This window comes from Mus caroli, chromosome 11 (genome assembly GCF_900094665.2).
Source record: "Mus caroli chromosome 11, CAROLI_EIJ_v1.1, whole genome shotgun sequence".
In the NCBI taxonomy this organism is placed as follows: domain Eukaryota; kingdom Metazoa; phylum Chordata; class Mammalia; order Rodentia; family Muridae; genus Mus; species Mus caroli.
In genome coordinates, this window is record NC_034580.1 from 97,052,733 (window position 1) to 97,072,343 (window position 19,611).

Below are 19,611 nucleotides of genomic sequence, written 5' to 3' on the forward strand. Positions count from 1 at the left end.
GGAGAAGGAAGGGCATAAAGCTAGAAGGAAGCTAGGCTACTGACCTGTGATTACCTGTCACATCTTGGAATCCCTACAAAAGTAAAAGAGCCTTACTACCTTCAAGGCATTCCACACCTGCGTGTGAGAGAGTTAGCTAGCTGCAAAGGCAGCACTTCATCCTTGGAGTTAAAAGGGTCCAGATTTAGATCTTAGCCACCCCCACTTTTGAGATGAAAAAGCTGAGAAAGGAACTCCTGGAAGCCTCAGACAAAGATCTGAAATAAAAGCGAATTTACAGGGCATTGAACTGGAATGGGGAGAGTGGTTTGGCATGCTCGGGGATTCTGTGGTTTAAGAAAATCAATAGATCAGAGGCCTCTCAGGGCGACTATGATGCATTTCTGAACAAGAAGGGGTTAATAAGGGCGCTAAAGAGTACAGGGCGGGGTTCGCGCTACAGCCTAGACAGTGGGAGCGCGCACAAACTCGAGAGCGTTGCTGACTCAGCGGCGATTCCCGCGGTCACGGGCGGAGGGTTCCAGGTCCGCTCTGGTGGGTAGTGTGCGCCTCTTGGAGGATTTGCGCAGTTTTCAAGCCTCTCCTCGTTTCTGGCTCCAAGAGGCCAAATTTTTTAAGTCTTTTACACCGCCAGAGGCTCTAGGACACACGACTAGCCGGGCTGGGCTAGGCTAGGCTGGACGAAGTGCAGACCTCAGTCCAACGCCTCCCTAGGGACGCCACGCCCTTTTTGCCCCTAGACTCCAGGCTGGAGTGGTGGTCTGACTTTGCTGACCGAATACTAAACTGGGAAGAACTGTCTCATTGGAGCACAATCCTGGCAGTTGTGCAAAGCAAAGACCAGAAATCAATGCATCACCTCTAGAAGCCATCCTTATGGTACTTTCATATTGAAGTGGTGTATGCTGAGATTTCTGAGGGCCCGAGACTCCACAACCATAACCTCCCTTCCTCTTCAAGATCCTAGACACTTGCAAGCTGGAGAGTTCTGTCTGATAGCTAACCTCCCCTTTCCTGGCAAGCTATGCTCATTTCCTTTGGCTTGATCCCCAGGGGAAATAATCAGAGTGTGCAAGCGCCCTACACTATGAGCTCAGGCCCAGTAACACCTCTCGGAAAATTTGCAAATTGCAATCCCCTCATTCATATTCATATTCATATATACATATATATCCTAGGTAGAAAAGTCCACCTCGACATTTTTCTATTTCTTTTCTTCTTAGGCAGGATATTGCTATTATTCTTGATCTTTCTGTCTCAACCTCTGGAGTGGCTCGGGCTACAGGTATCCAGTTCACACACCATCAGACTCAACTTTTTAATTAGCATTTTTCTTTGCACAGCAGGACTTTAGAAGGGATCCAAAAACCTCTACCAGACCCACGCACGTACATCTGGGGACAGCATCACCCCATACATTTCACACGCTGGGATCTAGGTACTTGCAAAAGCAGCCATTACTGGACAGTGCTAGAGTTATTAGAAAGCCCTTTCTTACACTGACTCCGGAGGAGAAACCCCGCCCCTCCTCATCTGGCAGCTTTCCCACCTCACCTTGGTTGGCAGAGACCAAGTGAAGCATAGGGCGTGTCAGTACTCAAAGCTTTAGCCGACTCAGCAAAACCCCTGTCCCCTCACACCTCCCACTCAGACGCAAGCAGGGGCGTGGGGTGTAACCCACTGTCTTGGCCTTGCTGCAACCAAAGCTGGTAATTCAAAAATAGTAACAGTAGTTGGGTTGCATCTCATTTGCATAGAATCAATTTAATTAAGCACAGAGGCAATTCCTTTAGATCCTGAAGTCTTTCTCAGCGTCCCCCTACTTACTCCCCTTTCTATTATCCTCCCTGGGATCGTTTCTTTAGCCCACCCCCTTCTCTAGAATTGTAGCCCTAGTTGTCCCAAGAGAGACTGTGGGTCTCAGTAGGAGCAGAGCAGGAAGAAAGGCGGAGTCGACGGGGGCAGCGGCCACGAGGGTTGGGCTTCGGGCTGCATCCTCCGCCCTGGAGCAGCCTCCGCAGGTCCCGGCGGAAACGCAGGCCCAAAAAGGCATAAAGCACCGGATTGAGGCTGCAGCGGACCAGGGTCAAGCCGCCGGTGACCAGCAAAGCTAGATCCTTGCGCTTGCTGGAGGAGCAGCTCCGTTCGCGGGCTGCCAGTAGATCGGCTGTATCCAGCAGCAGGGCAAGGCTGTAGGGCAACTGCAGCACCACGAAGGCCACCACCAAGGCCACCACGACGCGCAGTGCACGCCGCCGCTCTGGCCCCCTGGCGGCCAGAAGCGTGCGGCCCAGGAGCGCATAACAGGCTGCCATGACGCCCAGAGGGAGCGCGAAGCCGAGGACCACCTGCGCCACCGCGCTTGCCCCTTTCACAGTCTGCGTGAGGCTTTCGGGAAAAATGAGCCGACAGCGTCGTTGGCCTTCACGTGGCCCGTCCCGGCTGAAAAGGAGCGCAGGTAGAGCCAGGAACAGCGACAACAGCCACACGAAGACTGAAACCAAGTGCGCACGGCTAGGCGTTGAGGGCCGCTGCCCGGATGGGAGAGCTCGTGCGATGGCCACATAGCGGTCAGCGCTGATACAGGCTAGGAAGAGGAAGCCAGCGTGGAAAGAGGCCGAGTAGAGGCCTGAGATGGCACGGCAGGTGGTACTTCCTAGATTCCAGCCCTGAAGAGCCCCTGCTGCAGCAAAAGGCAAAGTCAGGGCCAATAAAAGGTCAGCCAGGGCCAACTGGAGCAGGTGAACGGAGGTGGGAGATCGGGTAGTTCGTCTGGCTGCCAGATGGGTGGCCAAGACTAGGCCATTGCCAGCCAGACCCAGCACAGCCACCATCAGGGAGACACTGGGTTGGAAGGCCCGACTGAAAGCCTGGACATCAGCCTTGTAACAGAGCTCTGGCAGCGGCCCAACCGAATAGGCCTCCTCATCATACCCGGAGTAAAGTCCCCAGGAGACCTGGTGGCATCAAAATGAGATAAGGGACTGTGTAAGACATTCCCACACCCTTCCATCTCACACAGGTGGTCTTCATTCAAAGCCTCAACACCAGAAGACTGACTCACTCTCTCTCTCTCTCTCTCTCTCTCTCTCCAGATTCTTGCTAGTGTGTCCTGAACAGGCAGTTAAGCTTTGCTTGCAGTCTCTCTAACTCTGCTTCCAGCTTCCTGGATGACCTTCAGCAGCCACCGGCTTTTTCTGGACGCCACTTACTAAATGTGTTCTACCTGGTGTAGAAAAACCCTGTTCAGCCCACCTGGCAAGGCTAGCAGTGAGCACTGTTGAAACCGTGTAAGATAATAGACAACAGAAACATCTAGCTCACCCTAGACCAAGCATTTGTATTATTAATAAATCTCAGCGCTTCTGTTCGCTTTGCAGTGCCCTCTCCTGGAAAGCAAGTCAGATGCAGGGCTTTGCTTCAGCCCTGGACCCTAGACTTAAAGCTTAGGCTAAAGGGGCTGCTGTCTCCTTTCCCTTCTCTCCTCCCCACCCTACTGTTAGAGCACAGATGTATTGAAAACATTCACACCAAAGGGGTCTTATGTAGGATTTATAGGCTCCTCACAGGTGCTAGATGACAGAGGCCTGCTGTCAGGCAGGGAATCCCATCCCTTTCCCCTTCCCCACCCTCTCTGCAACCCTTCTCCCCCTCCCTGCCCCGACTCCCACCTGCTCTGTGGGCTTGGTCCCCATCTCTGGCTACAAGGGTTTCTGAGGTACAGCCACAGATGCTAAAGTTAAATAACTAGGGGGGGGCAGGAAGGAAGGGGTGGGGAGGAGGGCCAAGGAGGAGGGTTCACGTTTCCATCCCACCTTGCCCGATTTCTATCTAGTCAAAGGAAAAGGAATGCTTGCATGGTCTGGCACAAGTTTTGTTTTCCTCTGTGCCTTCGCTGTGTAAAGTACAGTAAGATGAAAGCGCGGAGTTGACAGTTACAAAGGTGTCCAGCACTGAGCCAGGAGCACAATTCACCTTCAGAAAACATTTTTTTAAAAAGATTTTAAATTTGCCCTTCATTCCATCTCTAGGTGTCCTTCTTCAAAGCTTTTCCCTTTTCATGAAAATGCTAGGCTCACCTCGCCCCCTCTGACTTCTCTTTTTTACCACCCTGTAGCCCCAGTCCTTGTCAGCCTTGGGTTAATTGGGGGTATTTCCCAACGGCAGGTTGTCTACCCCGCCCTTTCGTAATAGGGCTGAGGCATGCGCTTGCGCGGGGTCCAGGAAAAAAAAAAACGTGCGTGCCAGGAGAAAGGCTGGGGGAAGGGGGCAGAGAGAGAGGGAGAGGGAGGGAGAGAGGGAGAGAGAGAGAGAGAGAGAGAGAGAGAGAGAGAGAGAGAGAGAGAGAGAGAGAGAGAGAGAGAGAGAGAGAGAGATTGGGGGTAGGAGAGAGGGAGAGAGGGAAGGGTGGATAAGGACGGGGAAAAAAGCTTTGGTCAGCCGTGAACCCAGGAGAAAAGCTGGGAGCCTGAGCCAGAACGGGAGCCCTAGCGGCGCAACAAGGCTGACACCCAGCGTTGGTCAGCTCCGCATGATGAGTCTCCGGCTCTTCAGCATCCTGCTCGCCACGGTGGTCTCTGGAGCTTGGGGCTGGGGCTACTGTGAGTGCTGGTCTCAGAGGCAGGTGGGATTTGGTGCAGGAATCTGGAGCTTGTAGGGCGAGTCCTACACCGCATTGCGGCTGGGTGGTCGCCGGTCCTTCCAGTACGCACTAGCTCGCTCCCTTTTCCTGCCTCTCCCCAGCGCTCCGCAATGCAGCTTTGAGGCTGCTGAGCGCGCCACCGCTGTCTGGTACTGATCTCTGATCTGAGGAACCAGTCAGCCCAGGGGATTTGGAGCTGTTAATCCAAGCGGGAGCCGGTGCCTAGGTTTGAGGTTAAGGTTGGCTCTAAGTGTGGTACTGGTGACCCCGGCTAGAGTTGAGGCTTTTCCCTAAGGGGCTGGGGCTAGAATTGGGAGCTGACCCAGGAACTAGGTAGGGTTTGTGGTTGAGGCTGGGTTTTATGGCTCGAATTCAAATAGGAGTTGTTGACCCTGACTAAGGCCAAGGATGATGCTAAGAGTGGGAGTGGGGGTGGGAAGAAGCAGGGAGGGGTAGATTGGGAGTAAAGTCTGATTTGGGGATTGGTGCATGTTTTAGTGAGGGGGGTGCTGATGATCGGAAGTGATGGTAAAGCTGGGGTTAATTTCATGTTCTGAGGCCCATTTAGGTTTTAAATACGCTGAAGTTTGGGGACTATATTTAAGGGGATACTGAGCCAGGGAAGGCACTGGGCTAGCAAGAATCTAGCTTTGCATCTATAGATGGAGGCATAGCGTTAACCCTAAGAGAGGAAGGTAAGCTCCGTGGAGCTGTTGCTGAAGCCCAGGTTGAGTGCATGGCTTTAAGGTAGGGCTGAGTCAGCCACAGGGGGGCAGTGAAGAGGTGCTTTAACTACTAAGTGGGCACAGCCTTTGGAAGAGGGGAGTCACACTAACAAGCTCATTTCCTCGCCCCACCCCCACTCCAGACGGTTGCAATGAGGAGCTGGTGGGGCCTCTGTATGCACGGTCTCTGGGCGCTTCCTCCTACTATGGACTCTTTACTACAGCCCGCTTTGCCCGGCTACATGGTGAGCTTACCCAACCAAGGAGGGGAGGAGGACTCCAGAGAGCTGAGAGAGGGTAGTGGGTGGTAAAAGCCCTTGCCCCTTCTGTAGGCATCAGTGGATGGTCGCCCCGGATTGGGGACCCGAATCCTTGGCTGCAGATCGACTTAATGAAGAAGCATCGGATCCGGGCTGTGGCCACACAGGGAGCTTTTAATTCTTGGGATTGGGTCACACGTTACATGCTGCTCTACGGGGACCGTGTGGACAGCTGGACACCATTCTACCAAAAAGGGCACAATGCGGTACTCTCAGTGCCCAGGCACACATACTTGGGGAGCCTTCCCCAGCTCTGGGCCCTGGGCTGGGCACTAGCCTGAAGGGGAGGGGAGGAGAGGGGACTCTTCTCTTGGAATTTAGTCAGCTCAGACTGTTTTTCCACCAATCATAAGGATTAACGTACTTTAGGGTAAAACCTAGGAGAGAGCTTCCTGAGTTCAGTGACATTAGACTTTCACTTTGAAGAAATAATAGGATAGTCTAGACCAGGAAAACTAGTCCTGTGTGTAATCATGGAGACATGGGGATGGAGTAAACGCCTGTTTCTGCCCCAGTCAAGGTTGGGGGCATTGCTGCCAGAGAAGCTAAGGGTGGGGACATGGTTACTACTGTTCCAAATCCCCACAGACCTTCTTCGGTAATGTCAATGACTCGGCAGTGGTCCGCCATGACCTTCACTACCACTTTACGGCTCGCTACATCCGCATCGTGCCACTGGCCTGGAACCCGCGCGGCAAGATTGGCCTGAGGCTGGGCATCTATGGTTGTCCCTACAGTAAGGCTGTGGAGGCCAGGGGGTGGAGGCGAGGATCCTGAGAGGGACCATCTTCCTGGTCCCCTGCCCACCCACGGTCCTTTGCACAGCATCCAGCATCCTGTATTTTGACGGCGACGATGCCATCTCATACCGCTTCCAGCGAGGCGCCAGCCAAAGTCTTTGGGACGTGTTCGCTTTTAGTTTCAAGACAGAGGAGAAGGATGGGCTGTTGCTGCACACCGAGGGCTCCCAGGGGGATTATGTGACGCTTGAACTGCAAGGGGCGCACCTGCTGCTGCACATGAGCCTGGGTGAGCTTCAGAACCCCACAGGGGGTGCCCTGACTCAGGCTGCTCTTTCCCATTAACTGTCTGAGCCAAAACTCCTTTCCATAGCGCTTGGGGCTAGCAAAGCAGGGGGCGTGGAGTCAGGAGAACTGGCTTCGGTTTAGCAACCGTGGGGTAACCTTGAACATGGCGTCATAAACACATGCAGACACACAAAATGCTTTTTTCTATCTCATTCATAACACTCGTGTAATGAGATGCAAGCAGCGGCCTCCTCTCTGCTCCAGGCTTTGACTGGGTCCTGGGTAGCCTCTACCCTGTGTTGAGAGTTGCTGCTGGCACGGGAGCTAGGGCCTGCTAGAGTCCTCACCCTGTCCCGCATTGCCCTCAGGCAGCAGTCCCATCCAGCCAAGACCTGGTCACACCACGGTGAGCCTTGGTGGCGTTCTGAACGACCTAAGCTGGCACTATGTGCGGGTGGATCGATATGGCCGAGATGCAAATTTCACCCTGGATGGTTACGCCCATCACTTTGTGCTCAACGGCGACTTTGAAAGGCTGAATCTTGAAAATGAGGTGACCAAGGGTGGGGCACCATTTTGGGGATGTGACAAAGGATAAATGTGTGTGGGGAGGGATCCACTCCCCATCCTACCACGCGTGCCAGAGAGTCAGTTCTTATTGTCATTGTTCTGGTCCTCACTGGAGATCTCCTAAGATGGGTCTAGAAATTCAGATTTGGGGTACAGGGGGGGAAAGTAGAAAATTGTCCCCTAGTCTCCTCCCACAATTCTGTGCGGTTGATAAAGACCATGTCTACAATTTGACCTGCTGAAGGCCTACAGCCAACTAGTGCTGATGTTTAAGGCTTAAACCTGAACACAGCTCTTTATTGGCACTCGTCCTGGGGAAATGTGTTCAAAGACTTTCTGAAGCCAGGCCTAGTGCCTGTCGGTGGAAAGGGTACTTACTGCGCATGCGCACAGGAAAGGCAAGCGTTCCCCTAAGCCCATGGAAATGTCTCTTCACCCTGCTTCCTACAGATATTCATCGGGGGTCTAGTGGGCGCAGCCCGTAAGAACCTGGCCTACCGCCATAACTTCCGTGGCTGCATAGAAAACGTGATCTACAACCGGATCAACATTGCAGAAATGGCAGTGATGCGCCATTCACGGATCACCTTCGAGGCCAGTGGGCAGAGAGATCTGGGAGGACAGGGACACTAAAGCCACTTGGAAAGCCAAGAGGCAGAGAGGAAAGAGGTCTTGTTGGGAATGAGACTCACTCTGAAGGTCAGATTCTCAGATGTGGAGGGGAGTACCACGAACTCAAAGACCTAAGTACCATTCACCCCTTAGTTAAGCTGTGAATGGGTCCAGTCCATAGACCTCGAGGAAAATGAGGTGCAGAGGCTGAGAACAGTTTACTAGGAGCATGTGACTCCGAAGTGACAGGGTAGTCACTGAACTGTCTGTCACTCGAAGTCTTTTTTTTTTTTTTTTTTGGTTTTTCGAGACAGGGTTTCTCTATGTAGCCCTGGCTGTCCTGGCGCTCACTCTGTAGACCAGGCTGGCCTCGAACTCAGAAATCCACCTGCCTCTGCCTCCCGAGTGCTGGGATTAAAGGCGTGCACCACCAACGCCTGGCTACTCGAAGTCTTTTGATAAGCTTTCCTCTTTGGTCGACTCAGAAACTTGTGTGTATGCTCCACAGCCTTTGGGCTAAATTAGGCTATATGATACTGCTTTTAGCACTCTGAGAGGGATTTTTTTTTTTTTTTTTTTTTGCTTTTGCTTTATGGACATTGGGATTAGCAACAAAAAGCAAACACGGAGTGGGGGGTCGGAGGTTTGAAAGCAGGCTTGTTTGAGTCTCTTCCACAAACATGGGCATATTTGCATAGGGAATGGAAGGACCATAGTTGGAATTCTTAGGGAGTGAGAATATTGATGGCGAGTCCTGATGCATCCATCCATTCTTTTTTTTTTTTAGGGTAATGTGGCTTTCCGTTGCTTGGATCCCGTTCCACACCCCATCAACTTCGGAGGCCCTCACAACTTCGTCCAAGTGCCTGGCTTTCCACGCCGAGGCCGCCTAGCAGTCTCTTTTCGTTTCCGCACCTGGGACCTCACAGGGCTGCTCCTCTTCTCCCACTTGGGGGACGGGCTGGGTCACGTGGAGCTGATGCTTAGTGAAGGGCAAGTTAATGTATCCATCGCGCAGACTGGCCGCAAGAAGCTTCAGTTTGCTGCTGGTGAGGGGCCCGAGGGGAGGCAGAAACAGGCTAGAAAAGGGTGGTGGTGGGGAATCTGGAAGAAACAGGTGTGTTCTGCTTCTGGGGGGGGGGGTCCTGAAGATGCTTGCCAGTTATAACCAGCTTTGCACACTATATCAATGTCTAGGGCTGCAGATAGTGAAGGGAGCTGTCAGAGGTGCCACTACGAAGGGAGTGAAGTGTAATAATAGGGTACACTTAGACTGCTGTTGGGAATCAGAGTGAGGCTGCTGCTTCCCCACTTTTCTCTGGTGGCTTGTGATAATGTACGCCCATAATCCCAACATCTGGGAGGACAGGACAGGAAAACCACAAGTTTGAGGCCAGTCAGGACTACATAGTGAGTTCTAGGCCAGGCTGGAATACAGTGAGACCCTGTCTCAAAAGCACAGCAAGGGGCTGTGTTGTGCAAGAACAGTACCATTAGCTAAACTGCTCTCCACGCCCCCTGTGATTCCATGAGGATCCAACGCCTCCTTCTGGCTTCCCAGGGTACTACACTCATGCACACAGTTCGGAAAAAAAATTTTTTTTTTTTTTTTTTTAAAGATGGGGAAAAACAAACCAATCTTCTCATATTCTGGTTACTGCCTCTACCCACTTACCCCATCCTCCTTTCTCATTCAGGGTACCGCCTGAATGATGGCTTCTGGCACGAGGTGAACTTTGTGGCACAGGAAAACCATGCAGTCATCAGTATTGATGATGTGGAAGGGGCAGAGGTCAGGGTTTCATACCCACTGCTGATCCGCACAGGGACTTCATACTTCTTTGGTGGTAAGCGAGGGGCAACTTTGCCCTGTCTCTGGGTGGGAAGGTCCTATTTCACTTCTGATGGGGCCACATAGAGAGTATTGGAGAGACCAATCCTCCTTTCACCTCCGGGACCTTGGGCTGTATAGGTCCTTGCCATTATTTGCACTTTGATTCTTGCATCCTTTTACTTATGTACGGCTCTTTCTTGGCATTTCCCCAGTGGGGGCGGGGCATCTGGGAGCTCTCCTGGGAAGGACCTCACAGGTGTGGTTGCTCCAGGTTGTCCCAAACCAGCCAGTCGATGGGGCTGCCACTCCAACCAGACAGCATTCCATGGCTGCATGGAGCTGCTCAAGGTGGACGGTCAACTGGTCAACCTCACTCTGGTAGAGTTTCGGAAGCTCGGTTACTTTGCTGAGGTCCTCTTTGACACATGTGGCATCACAGACAGGTATCTAGAAGTGACCCCTAGATACCTAGCAAGTGACCTCACTTCCATTTTTCATTTTTAAAGTAATCTCCCTTCTCCTTGTGTCCATGCCCCCACCTACACACACACACACACACACAGTCTTCCTTCACCTCTTTCCTATTTCTTTCTGTAAAGTTGCAGGTACCCAGGATTGAAAGAAAATTTCTATTCAGTCCTAAGGTTTTTGTTTGGCAGGGTCTATGTACTTTCTTTTGGCACAAAGAGGACCACACTTGATCCCTGTAGACTACCTAGTGTCCGTGTCTGGGGTTGTACGTAGTCAGTTAGGTGGGAAGTGGGCCGGGGTCCTGGTCCTTTGGGAAGCTGGTCCCAAGCTTCCTTCCCTTGGTGCTTCACCCCTTCCACAGATGCAGCCCTAATATGTGTGAGCATGACGGACGATGCTACCAGTCTTGGGATGACTTCATCTGCTACTGTGAACTTACCGGATACAAGGGAGTTACCTGCCACGAACGTAAGCCAGATGGTATAGGGAGTGAGGGGAAGGTTGTTGGGGATCAGGAAGCTTTCTAGAGGTGGTAGGGATGGCCATTCTTCTAGCCTTCTAGCTCCACAATTGTCTTGCCGCCCCCACTAGCATTGTACAAGGAGTCCTGTGAGGCCTATCGGCTCAGTGGGAAATATTCTGGAAACTACACCATTGATCCTGACGGCAGTGGACCCCTGAAGCCGTTTGTGGTGTATTGTGACATCCGAGGTAAGTGACTTTTGATGGGTGAGGGAGAGGGTTGACTAGGCAACGTATGAGATGTGGGGGTCAGAGAAGCTGTAGGAGGGGTCAAGAGCAAACCATAGTGTGTGGGGGGGTAAAGGACGGTGTGGAAAAGGGACATCTAAAAAATGTGTAATGTAGCCTTACAGCTAACTTGCCACTTCTGGTCATTCCAGCAGCCTCATCTCCATCCTCTGGTGTGGAGGGCCCAAGGCTGGACCGAAGGGAATTGCTCAGCCACTTTTATAGGCTCTAGCTAGGTTGGTAAGGAGGGAGACAAAATGTTCATGTCCAGCCAAAGCTCTGTCCCTTCTCTTTCAGAGAACCGAGCGTGGACAGTTGTGCGGCATGACAGGCTGTGGACCACTCGAGTGACTGGTTCCAGCATGGACCGGCCCTTTCTGGGGGCCATTCAATACTGGAATGCCTCCTGGGAGGAAGTCAGCGCTCTGGCCAATGCTTCCCAACACTGTGAGCAGTGGATCGAGTTTTCCTGCTACAATTCCCGGCTGCTCAACACTGCAGGTTGATGCTGGCGACAGGGAGGGCAAAGGCATGCCTGGAGGAGAGTCTTGGGTGGGGGTAAGGTCAGGGCTGCTTGAACCCAGGTATGAGGAACTCAGAGGCTGATGGAGAGGCAGGGACTGGAAGCTGCTTGGTGTCTTCCCCAGGAGGCTACCCCTACAGCTTTTGGATTGGCCGTAATGAGGAACAGCATTTCTACTGGGGAGGCTCCCAGCCTGGGATCCAGCGCTGTGCCTGTGGGCTGGACCAGAGCTGTGTGGACCCTGCACTGCACTGCAATTGTGATGCCGACCAGCCACAGTGGTGAGGACAGGAGGGCCGGCTTTTGGAGACTTACAGGGGCAGCTGAGAGGCACGGTGGAGTCACCGAATCCTATATTCCCACAGGAGAACAGACAAGGGGCTCCTGACCTTTGTAGACCATCTGCCTGTCACTCAGGTAGTGGTAGGTGATACAAACCGCTCAAATTCTGAAGCTCAGTTCTTCCTGAGGCCTCTGCGCTGCTATGGTGACCGTGAGTGGCAGACTCCTTTGGTGTGCCTGTCCAGTACTGACTGTTTCCCTGCTCCACTGGGAATCTCTAAGCCACGTGGCCGGATGCTCCTGCTGTGACCTGATCCCTGCTTTCCTTGAACCTCTGCACCTTATTCACCCACATCTTAATCTCTCTTCAAAGACTCTCCCCAAGCTCTCCCTACTCTGCCCTCCCTTCCTCCTGCCCACTGAGGCTCCTTGCTCCTCCACCCTCCAGCTCCCTTGACAAGGCCTTCCTCACCCTGTTTTTGCAGGCAATTCCTGGAACACCATCTCCTTCCACACTGGAGCTGCACTGCGTTTCCCTCCGATCCGAGCCAACCACAGCCTCGATGTCTCATTCTACTTCAGGACCTCGGCTCCCTCAGGTGTCTTCCTAGAAAACATGGGGGGTCCTTTCTGCCGGTGGCGCCGACCTTACGTGAGAGTGGAGCTCAACAGTAAGTGGGCAGGGCTAGGAGGAATGTGGGTAGAGATGGCTGAGGGGGCTACGTTAGGGAGCAGGGCGGTCACCCTTCTGAGAGGTGGCAGGGAGAAGATTGGAGATCACTCTGGTCCTAGACTTACTGTCTTGGTGTCTGGCTGTGTGGCCAGAGACCCTTGGACACATGCTCCACCTCTGTGGGCCCTTTACCCCTTGTGAAAAAGGAGCTAGGCTCTTGAGGTCTCAACCATCTCTAATTAGCTGTGCTTCTAGCCTGGGCATTTAAACTGGGAAACTGATTGCAAGGAATCTGTAACACAGGGGAACAGATTGACATATTGTGGTTTTAAGCCTTTTGTAGATTTTTGTCTTAGGCTGTGAACAAAGTAGAGGGCCATAGGGGGACCCCCATCAGGTGAGGAGATTGTATTGGGCAAGAATACTGTGAGGGACCTGGGGAATCCGAGCCCCCCTTTACCCCCTTAACTACTGTCATGCTGTGCAGCATCCCGGGATGTGGTCTTTGCCTTTGATATTGGCAATGGGGATGAGAACCTGACAGTGCACTCGGATGACTTTGAGTTTAACGATGATGAGTGGCATTTGGTCCGAGCTGAAATCAACGTGAAGCAGGCCCGGCTGCGAGTGGATCACCGGCCCTGGGTGCTAAGGCCCATGCCCCTGCAGACCTACATCTGGCTGGTGTATGACCAACCCCTCTATGTGGGTAAGCAGGAACCCAGGAGGAGGGAGAAAGCCTCCATGACATTCCTACACTCTCATGGGCCACTTTTCCAGGAAGCCCATGTTCTAATCCTCTATGCCCAAGTGAGCCAAAGGGCCATGTATCTCCTTCGCTCCTTCATATCCTAGTCTATCCTCCTAGCCCTTCCTGGGCTCCCTTCTCGATCACAGTACTGATTCCTGTCTCTGGCTCTATAGTCATTTTAGGGGAGCTCTTGGGATGTTCTACCTTTGACCTACATCCCCAGCCTCTCTACTTACTCCTGACCAGGATCTGCAGAGCTTAAGAGGCGCCCTTTTGTGGGCTGCTTGAGGGCCATGCGTTTGAATGGAGTGACTCTGAACTTGGAGGGCCGTGCCAATGCCTCTGAGGGCACCTTCCCCAACTGCACGGGCCACTGCACCCACCCCCGGTTCCCCTGTTTCCATGGAGGACGCTGTGTGGAGCGATACAGCTACTACACATGTGACTGTGACCTCACAGCTTTTGATGGGCCGTATTGCAATCACGGTCAGTGCTGCTAGTTACTAGGGATGGAGCGGGCATGGGGAGGTGGGGATGACAAGGAGCCTTAGGGCATGATGGGAGTTTAGAGAGAAGATTACAAGTCAGCAGTCATGGAAAACTAGAATTGTCAGTAGACTTCTGAGTTCTTTTTTTTGTTTTGTTTTGTTTTGTTTTTTTCGAGCCAGGGTTTCTCTGTGTAGCCCTGGCTGTCCTGGAACTCACTTTGAAGACCAGGCTGGCCTCGAACTCAGAAATCCACCTGCCTCTGCCTCCCCAGTGCTGGGATTAAAGGCATGCACCATCACGCCCGGCGACTTCTGAGTTCTTAAATGGGGCAATCAGGCCACCAGAATATGCTGGGTAACTCCTAAGTCATAATGAAAAACAGAGGGACAGTAGACCTAGCTGACACAAGAGCCCCAACATTAGTCAAATAACTCCCTTTTTCCCACTGTTGTCAAGGTCACACAGACCCCAGGCTCCCAGACCTCACGCACATCTACTTTGTGTACACGCAGATGTATGTGCATGTATGTATGGAGGTGCGTGCACGTGTGTACGGAGGTCAGGGGTCAACCTCAGGTGTTGTTTCTCGGGTGCACCCACCTTGTGTCTTCAGACAGGTCTCTCACTGGGACCTGGAACTCAGTAATTAGGTAGGCTACCTGGACAGTGAGCCACAGAGATCCTCTTGCCTTGGCCTCCCCAGCCGTGGGATTCCAAGTGTGTGCCATCACAACTAACTTGTGTGTGGGTGCTACGGATTGAATTCATGGCCTCACACTGGTACGGCAAGCACTTTATCAACTGAACAAGGGTCCTAGCTCTGGTAGTGACTTTGGTTTCACAATGCATTTCTCCCCTGGCCGTTTCCTGTCTGACTATCACTGAATTCCTAAAACAGGTCTACAAGCTGAGTCTTGGTTGAGGTGAAGCTTGAAATTCAACATATCCAGACTCTATTTTCTTAAGGCTGGCCCAAGTGGGTTACTGTGGGTGGAGTCTGGTAGTTTAGGGAGACACAGGAAGTATGAATAACAACATATAATTGGATGGAGCCGGGGTATCTTAATTCTCATCTTGGCCACCCACGTACACCACATTCTTGGGGGAAGTCACAACCCATCTTTAGGGTTCAGTGTCCTCACCTGTAAATGCAGGGATAAGACCAGATGACCTTTCAAGTTTCTTATACCATTATTCTTCTACTTAGTGCTAGATGAGTTGGTGTGGGCCTGTAATGCAAGCACTTTTCAGGCTGGCTGTAAATTTGAGTTACAAAGACCGTGTCCCCAAAATTGAAGTGGGGGGAAAAAAAAGCAAATAGTGGCAGATACAGGTATGTACATGGGTTGGTGACATAAAAACCCTTTGAACTTGTGACTGAGAAGTTATCTCTGCTTCAGATATTGGCGGATTCTTTGAGACCGGCACATGGATGCGCTATAACCTCCAGTCAGCACTGCGCTCTGCAGCCCGGGAGTTCTCTCACATGCTGAGCCGGCCAGTGCCAGGCTACGAGCCTGGCTATATTCCAGGCTACGACACTCCTGGTTACGTGCCTGGATACCACGGCCCTGGGTACCGCCTGCCTGAGTACCCGAGGCCCGGCCGGCCAGTGCCCGGATATCGGGGGCCTGTCTACAACGTCACTGGAGAGGAGGTCTCCTTTAGCTTCAGCACCAACTCTGCTCCTGCCATCCTGCTCTATGTCAGCTCCTTTGTACGTGACTACATGGCTGTGCTCATCAAGGAAGACGGTAAGTGCTCCTCCGCCCTCTCCCTGCAGGTGCCCAGGCTCCCGCAGAGACTGACTAATGCAGAGATCCAGTCCTTTAGATGATGAGGGACTGTGGAAGCTGAGACAAGACCCCATGTCCCTCCTCCCACCCTACAGGGACCCTACAGCTTCGGTATCAGTTGGGCACCAGTCCCTATGTGTACCAGTTAACCACCCGGCCAGTGACTGATGGTCAGCCCCATAGCGTCAACATCACCCGGGTCTACCGAAACCTCTTTATCCAGGTACAGGTGGAAGGGGATGGGCCAGTTAAGTCATAGCCTCACCACCCTGGCTATGGCACCAAGAAAACGTCTAATGATTACATGTCTGAAACACAGCTCAGTAATACAAGGGATTTTCACATGTATCACCTCTCAGGACCCTCACATCAGCTCTGTGAAGTAGGTGTGGCTAGAAATTACCCTGAGGCTGGGCGGTGGTGGCGCACGCCTTTAATCCCAGCACTTGGGAGGCAGAGGCAGGCGGATTTCTGAATTTGAGGCCAGCTTGGTCTACAGAGTGAGTTCCAGGACAGCCAGGGCTGTCAGAGAAATCCTGTCTTGAAAACAAACAAACAAACAAACAAACAAACAAACAAGACATTACTTTGAGCTTCACTTTATAAGCCAGCAAACAGGCTGGTAAGCAGAAGCCAAAGTGTCTTCCTCAGTCAGACTCGTAGGGGATGCTGACTTAGTTGATACAGTTGATACAGCTTAGTTGACTGTACAGGGCTTGTCTACTAGGCATGAAGCCCTGGGTCCCATCCCCAGCACTGCACAGCCATGTCATCTCAGTATGTGGGAGGCTGGGGCAGGAGGAGCAGAAGTTTAAGATCATCCTTGGCTACATGGCAAGTCTGAGGCCAGCCTGAGCTAACATGAAACCCTGTATGAAAAGGGGGTGCTGGTGAGATACTCAGTGAGGAGAGCCTGATGACCAGAGTGTGATCCCGAGATCCACATTGGAAAAGGGGAGAGATGACAGTCGCGTTGTTACCTGAACTCCAGACAAATTGTGTGGCGCTCCCCGTAAGAAATAAAGTGTAGCTGGGTACAGTAGCTCAAGCCTTTAATCCTAGCCCTTGGGGAGGCAGAGGTAGACATGGACCTCTGACTCTGAGGCCAGCCTGGTCTACACTGAATTCCATGACAGCCAGGGCTATGTAGAGAGACCCTGACTACCCTCCCCCCCACCCCCGCCAAAACCGAACCAAACCAAACCAGAAATGAAAGTCAAGCTACCAGCACAGTGCAAAGCTAAGGGTTAAAAACAGACTGAGTCAGGAGTCAAATCCTAGCTCTGGGCCCAGGGGTTTGTTCGTTTTTTTGAGCAAGGCTAGTTTGGGCAGAGTGAATCCCTTCCTTGGTCTTGGCTGTGTCCATCCAGGGTTTTCCTCCCTCCCTCCCTCCCTCCCGCACTTCTACCCTAGGTGGACTACTTCCCGCTGACAGAACAGAAGTTCTCTCTCCTGGTGGACAGCCAGCTGGATTCACCCAAGGCCTTGTATCTAGGGCGTGTGATGGGTAAGCTGCTTGTGAGGATGGATCTGGGGAGAGGAGCAAGCGAGAGTGGGGAGGCAGAAAGAGCAGCGAGGGTAGTGGGAGGGGAATGGAAGAGGGGCAAGGCTTCTGGGTGAACCCTGACACCTCTTTCTTGGCCGCCTCTCCCTCAGAGACAGGAATCATTGACCCAGAGATTCAGCGGTATAACACCCCAGGATTCTCAGGCTGCCTGTCTGGTGTCCGGTTCAACAATGTGGCTCCTCTCAAGACCCATTTCCGAACCCCTCGCCCCATGACTGCTGAGCTGGCAGAGGCCATGCGGGTTCAAGGAGAACTGTCAGAATCTAACTGTGGAGCTATGCCACGCCTTGTCTCTGAGGTGCCACCAGAACTTGATCCCTGGTACCTGCCTCCAGGTGAATCCCTAGACACAAGTGAAGATGGGGGTGGGGTGGGGTAACAGTGATGGGAAATGGCTCTGAATACAGAGGCAGCGTCTCTTAATTAGCCTTTCCTCCTCTTTAGATTTCCCATACTACCATGATGACGGATGGATTGCCATACTCTTAGGTTGTAAGTAGCACTGACCACGAACCCGACTTCCCAAGCGCACCTCGCTAGCATCCTCCCTGGCTCCTGTCCTCAGAAGTGGGGTGGGTGGAGGCATTAGCTGTGAGATGGCAGGAAGAAGGCGGGGACAGGCTATGCTGACATCAGTATTTAGCTGGGGGAGGACTAGGCAGCTATAAATTTTTAATTGAAATGAAATATTAAAATGCAGCCCCAGTTACAGGCTGAGGAAAAATAGAAATGTAGTAACATCTAGAGAAATAAGAAATTGGAGAAGCCATCAGAGACAGGGAAAGGGTAAAGTGGGCAGTGGATAAGCCAAGAATTCAGACATTCTAGACAGAGCCATGGCCTGACACAGTTATGTTTGCTATACCCGGGTGTACATGATGCTTTGGCCGAGCGTGTATGTGTGTACCCCGAAGGCCTTCCCTAAGTTGTTCCTTTTCTTCCGTTCAGTTTTGGTGGCCTTCCTGCTGCTGGGGCTTGTGGGAATGCTGGTGCTGTTCTATCTGCAAAATCATCGATACAAGGGCTCCTACCACACCAACGAGCCCAAGGCCACCCACGATTCCCATCCTGGCGGCAAAGCTCCACTCCCTCCCTCAGGCCCTGCCCAGGCCCCTGCCCAGGCCCCTGCCCCTACTCCAGCTCCCACCCCAGCCCCAGCCCCAGCCTCTGGCCCAGGCCCCAGAGACCAGAACCTCCCCCAGATCTTGGAGGAGTCCAGGTCTGAATGAGTCACAAGGGCTTCAGGGACCAAGGCCAACTCCTCTAAGTCCCCTCAGCTCCTGCCTCCCCCCCTCCCCTGCCAGGGACATTTGGCTCTTCTAAGCAGGCTCTGTTCACCAGGAGGATTCCCCTCTTGCCAAGTTTGGTGCGCAGAGCTACAGATGGGACCAAAGGGAGTGGCCGAGCCTCACTGCCTAAACCAATGCCCTGCTCATCCCTCTACCCACCCCCGCCCCCAGCTCTAGGCTGTTTGCCTGCCCTACGGGAGAAAGCCCATGGAGCTGAGACAGGCCTTTCCTGCCATCTCTGTCCCAGCTGCTGGCAAGGATTAACAACGAAGGGCAGGGGAGATGAACTGCCTCCCTTCCTGTGTACACTATCAGCAGGGACAGATGTGGGGGATCGAGGGGCTGCTAAAACACACCCTGGAGCCTCCCCACTGCCCTGCTGACCGGCTGTCTTCCATCTGCTTCCTCTCAGCTGGGGCTGAGGGAAGAACATCACCACCCCACCCCCACCTCACTCAACCCTTTTTGTTCTTACAGAGACCAAGAGGCCTCAGTTTAGCACTTTAGTACCTCCGCTGCTTCACTTGCTTCAGCCAAAGCCATAAAAAGCCTGCGAGTAGAAAAAATAATGCAGACGCCCTGCCTAGCCAGCCCTCTACTCTTCCACCCCTTTTCAATATGCAATAGCCTTGGTGCCTGTGCGCAAGCCTGGCCCTCTCCAATGCATGAGGAGCCCTCCCCCCTCTGCTCAGAAATGCTGCTGCGTTTACCCAGGAGGTCATATTCTTTATATATATTTTTTGTTGCAGAGTCTCTCTCCAGAGAACTATATATTACTCTAATTTTTTAATTATCTGTTTATATATAAAAGAACTCAGTGGGCTCTCCTGTGCTGTGCCCAGTTTGTAGCGAGCTCCTTCTGTGTTTGATGTCTCATGAGTCCTGCCAGCCGCTCACCCACGTGCTGGGCCTCCACTCTAGTGCAGGGCAGAGCCTGCTGTGCCCTCAACTGAGCAGGTTCAATAAAGCAGCGTGGCAGAGCCCCGTCTGTGCGTGGTGGCTGACATCCTGGCCAAGGAACTGATGAAGTCTTCAGGGAACTATTCTGAGAGCTTGGAAATTTCTAGTCCTCAAAACCTATGCATAGAAGCCAGGCAGCGGTGGTGCACACCTTCAACCCCAGCATTCAGTAGGCAGAGGCAGGCGGATCTCTAAGTTCAAGGCCAGCCTGGTTTACAGAGCTGACTTCCAGGGCAGCCAGGGCTACACAGAGAAACCTTGTGTCTCCAAAAACCAAAAGCTATTCCACCTACCAGGGGCTTCACCTGGTCAGGCTACCTCCCACCCCG

General features: G+C 52.7%; 2 protein-coding genes across 4 annotated transcripts; one reads left to right on the forward strand and one right to left on the reverse strand.

Annotated features, from left to right (window-relative positions):
- Positions 1 to 1,745: 1,745 nt before the first annotated feature.
- Ccr10 (C-C motif chemokine receptor 10) lies at positions 1,746 to 3,715 on the reverse strand. Its single transcript, XM_021178427.1, has 2 exons — positions 3,672 to 3,715; positions 1,746 to 2,957 (listed from the first exon to the last, which is right to left on the reverse strand). The coding sequence occupies exons 1-2, from the start codon at positions 3,693 to 3,695 to the stop codon at positions 1,893 to 1,895; spliced, it is 1,089 nt and encodes a 362-aa protein (XP_021034086.1). The 5' UTR covers positions 3,696 to 3,715; the 3' UTR covers positions 1,746 to 1,892.
- Positions 3,716 to 4,399: 684 nt separating this feature from the next.
- Positions 4,400 to 19,145, forward strand: Cntnap1 (contactin associated protein 1). 3 transcript variants are annotated; one of them, XM_021177568.1, is made up of 24 exons: positions 4,400 to 4,601; positions 5,511 to 5,612; positions 5,700 to 5,893; positions 6,276 to 6,423; positions 6,513 to 6,716; positions 7,084 to 7,268; positions 7,736 to 7,879; positions 8,685 to 8,946; positions 9,595 to 9,744; positions 10,003 to 10,174; positions 10,564 to 10,670; positions 10,794 to 10,913; positions 11,250 to 11,453; positions 11,600 to 11,756; positions 11,841 to 11,968; positions 12,243 to 12,428; positions 12,918 to 13,139; positions 13,428 to 13,667; positions 15,071 to 15,424; positions 15,562 to 15,689; positions 16,880 to 16,973; positions 17,123 to 17,368; positions 17,478 to 17,525; positions 17,982 to 19,145. In XM_021177568.1, the coding sequence occupies exons 1-24, from the start codon at positions 4,532 to 4,534 to the stop codon at positions 18,260 to 18,262; spliced, it is 4,146 nt and encodes a 1,381-aa protein (XP_021033227.1). In that variant the 5' UTR covers positions 4,400 to 4,531; the 3' UTR covers positions 18,263 to 19,145. The 3 variants fall into 3 exon arrangements, with proteins under 3 accessions (XP_021033227.1, XP_029340069.1, XP_029340070.1); XM_029484209.1 differs by lacking the exon at positions 4,400 to 4,601 and adding an exon at positions 4,640 to 4,881; XM_029484210.1 differs by lacking the exon at positions 4,400 to 4,601 and adding an exon at positions 4,640 to 4,868.
- The last annotated feature ends 466 nt before the right edge of the window (positions 19,146 to 19,611 follow it).

What these genes read in the sequence shown, in the direction of transcription:
- Ccr10 (XM_021178427.1), bottom strand. Translation starts at nt 3,695, where the DNA reads ATGGGGACCAAGCCCACAGAGCAG. An exon ending in GGACCAAGCCCACAGAGCAG is followed by an intron (nt 2,958 to 3,671) that starts GTGGGAGTCGGG and finishes TGATGCCACCAG; the next exon opens with GTCTCCTGGGGACTTTACTC.
- Cntnap1 (XM_021177568.1), top strand. Translation starts at nt 4,532, where the DNA reads ATGATGAGTCTCCGGCTCTTCAGCATCCTGCTCGCCACGGTGGTCTCT. An exon ending in GAAGCTTCAGTTTGCTGCTG is followed by an intron (nt 8,947 to 9,594) that starts GTGAGGGGCCCG and finishes TTTCTCATTCAG; the next exon opens with GGTACCGCCTGAATGATGGC. An exon ending in TCTGCGCTGCTATGGTGACC is followed by an intron (nt 11,969 to 12,242) that starts GTGAGTGGCAGA and finishes CTGTTTTTGCAG; the next exon opens with GCAATTCCTGGAACACCATC.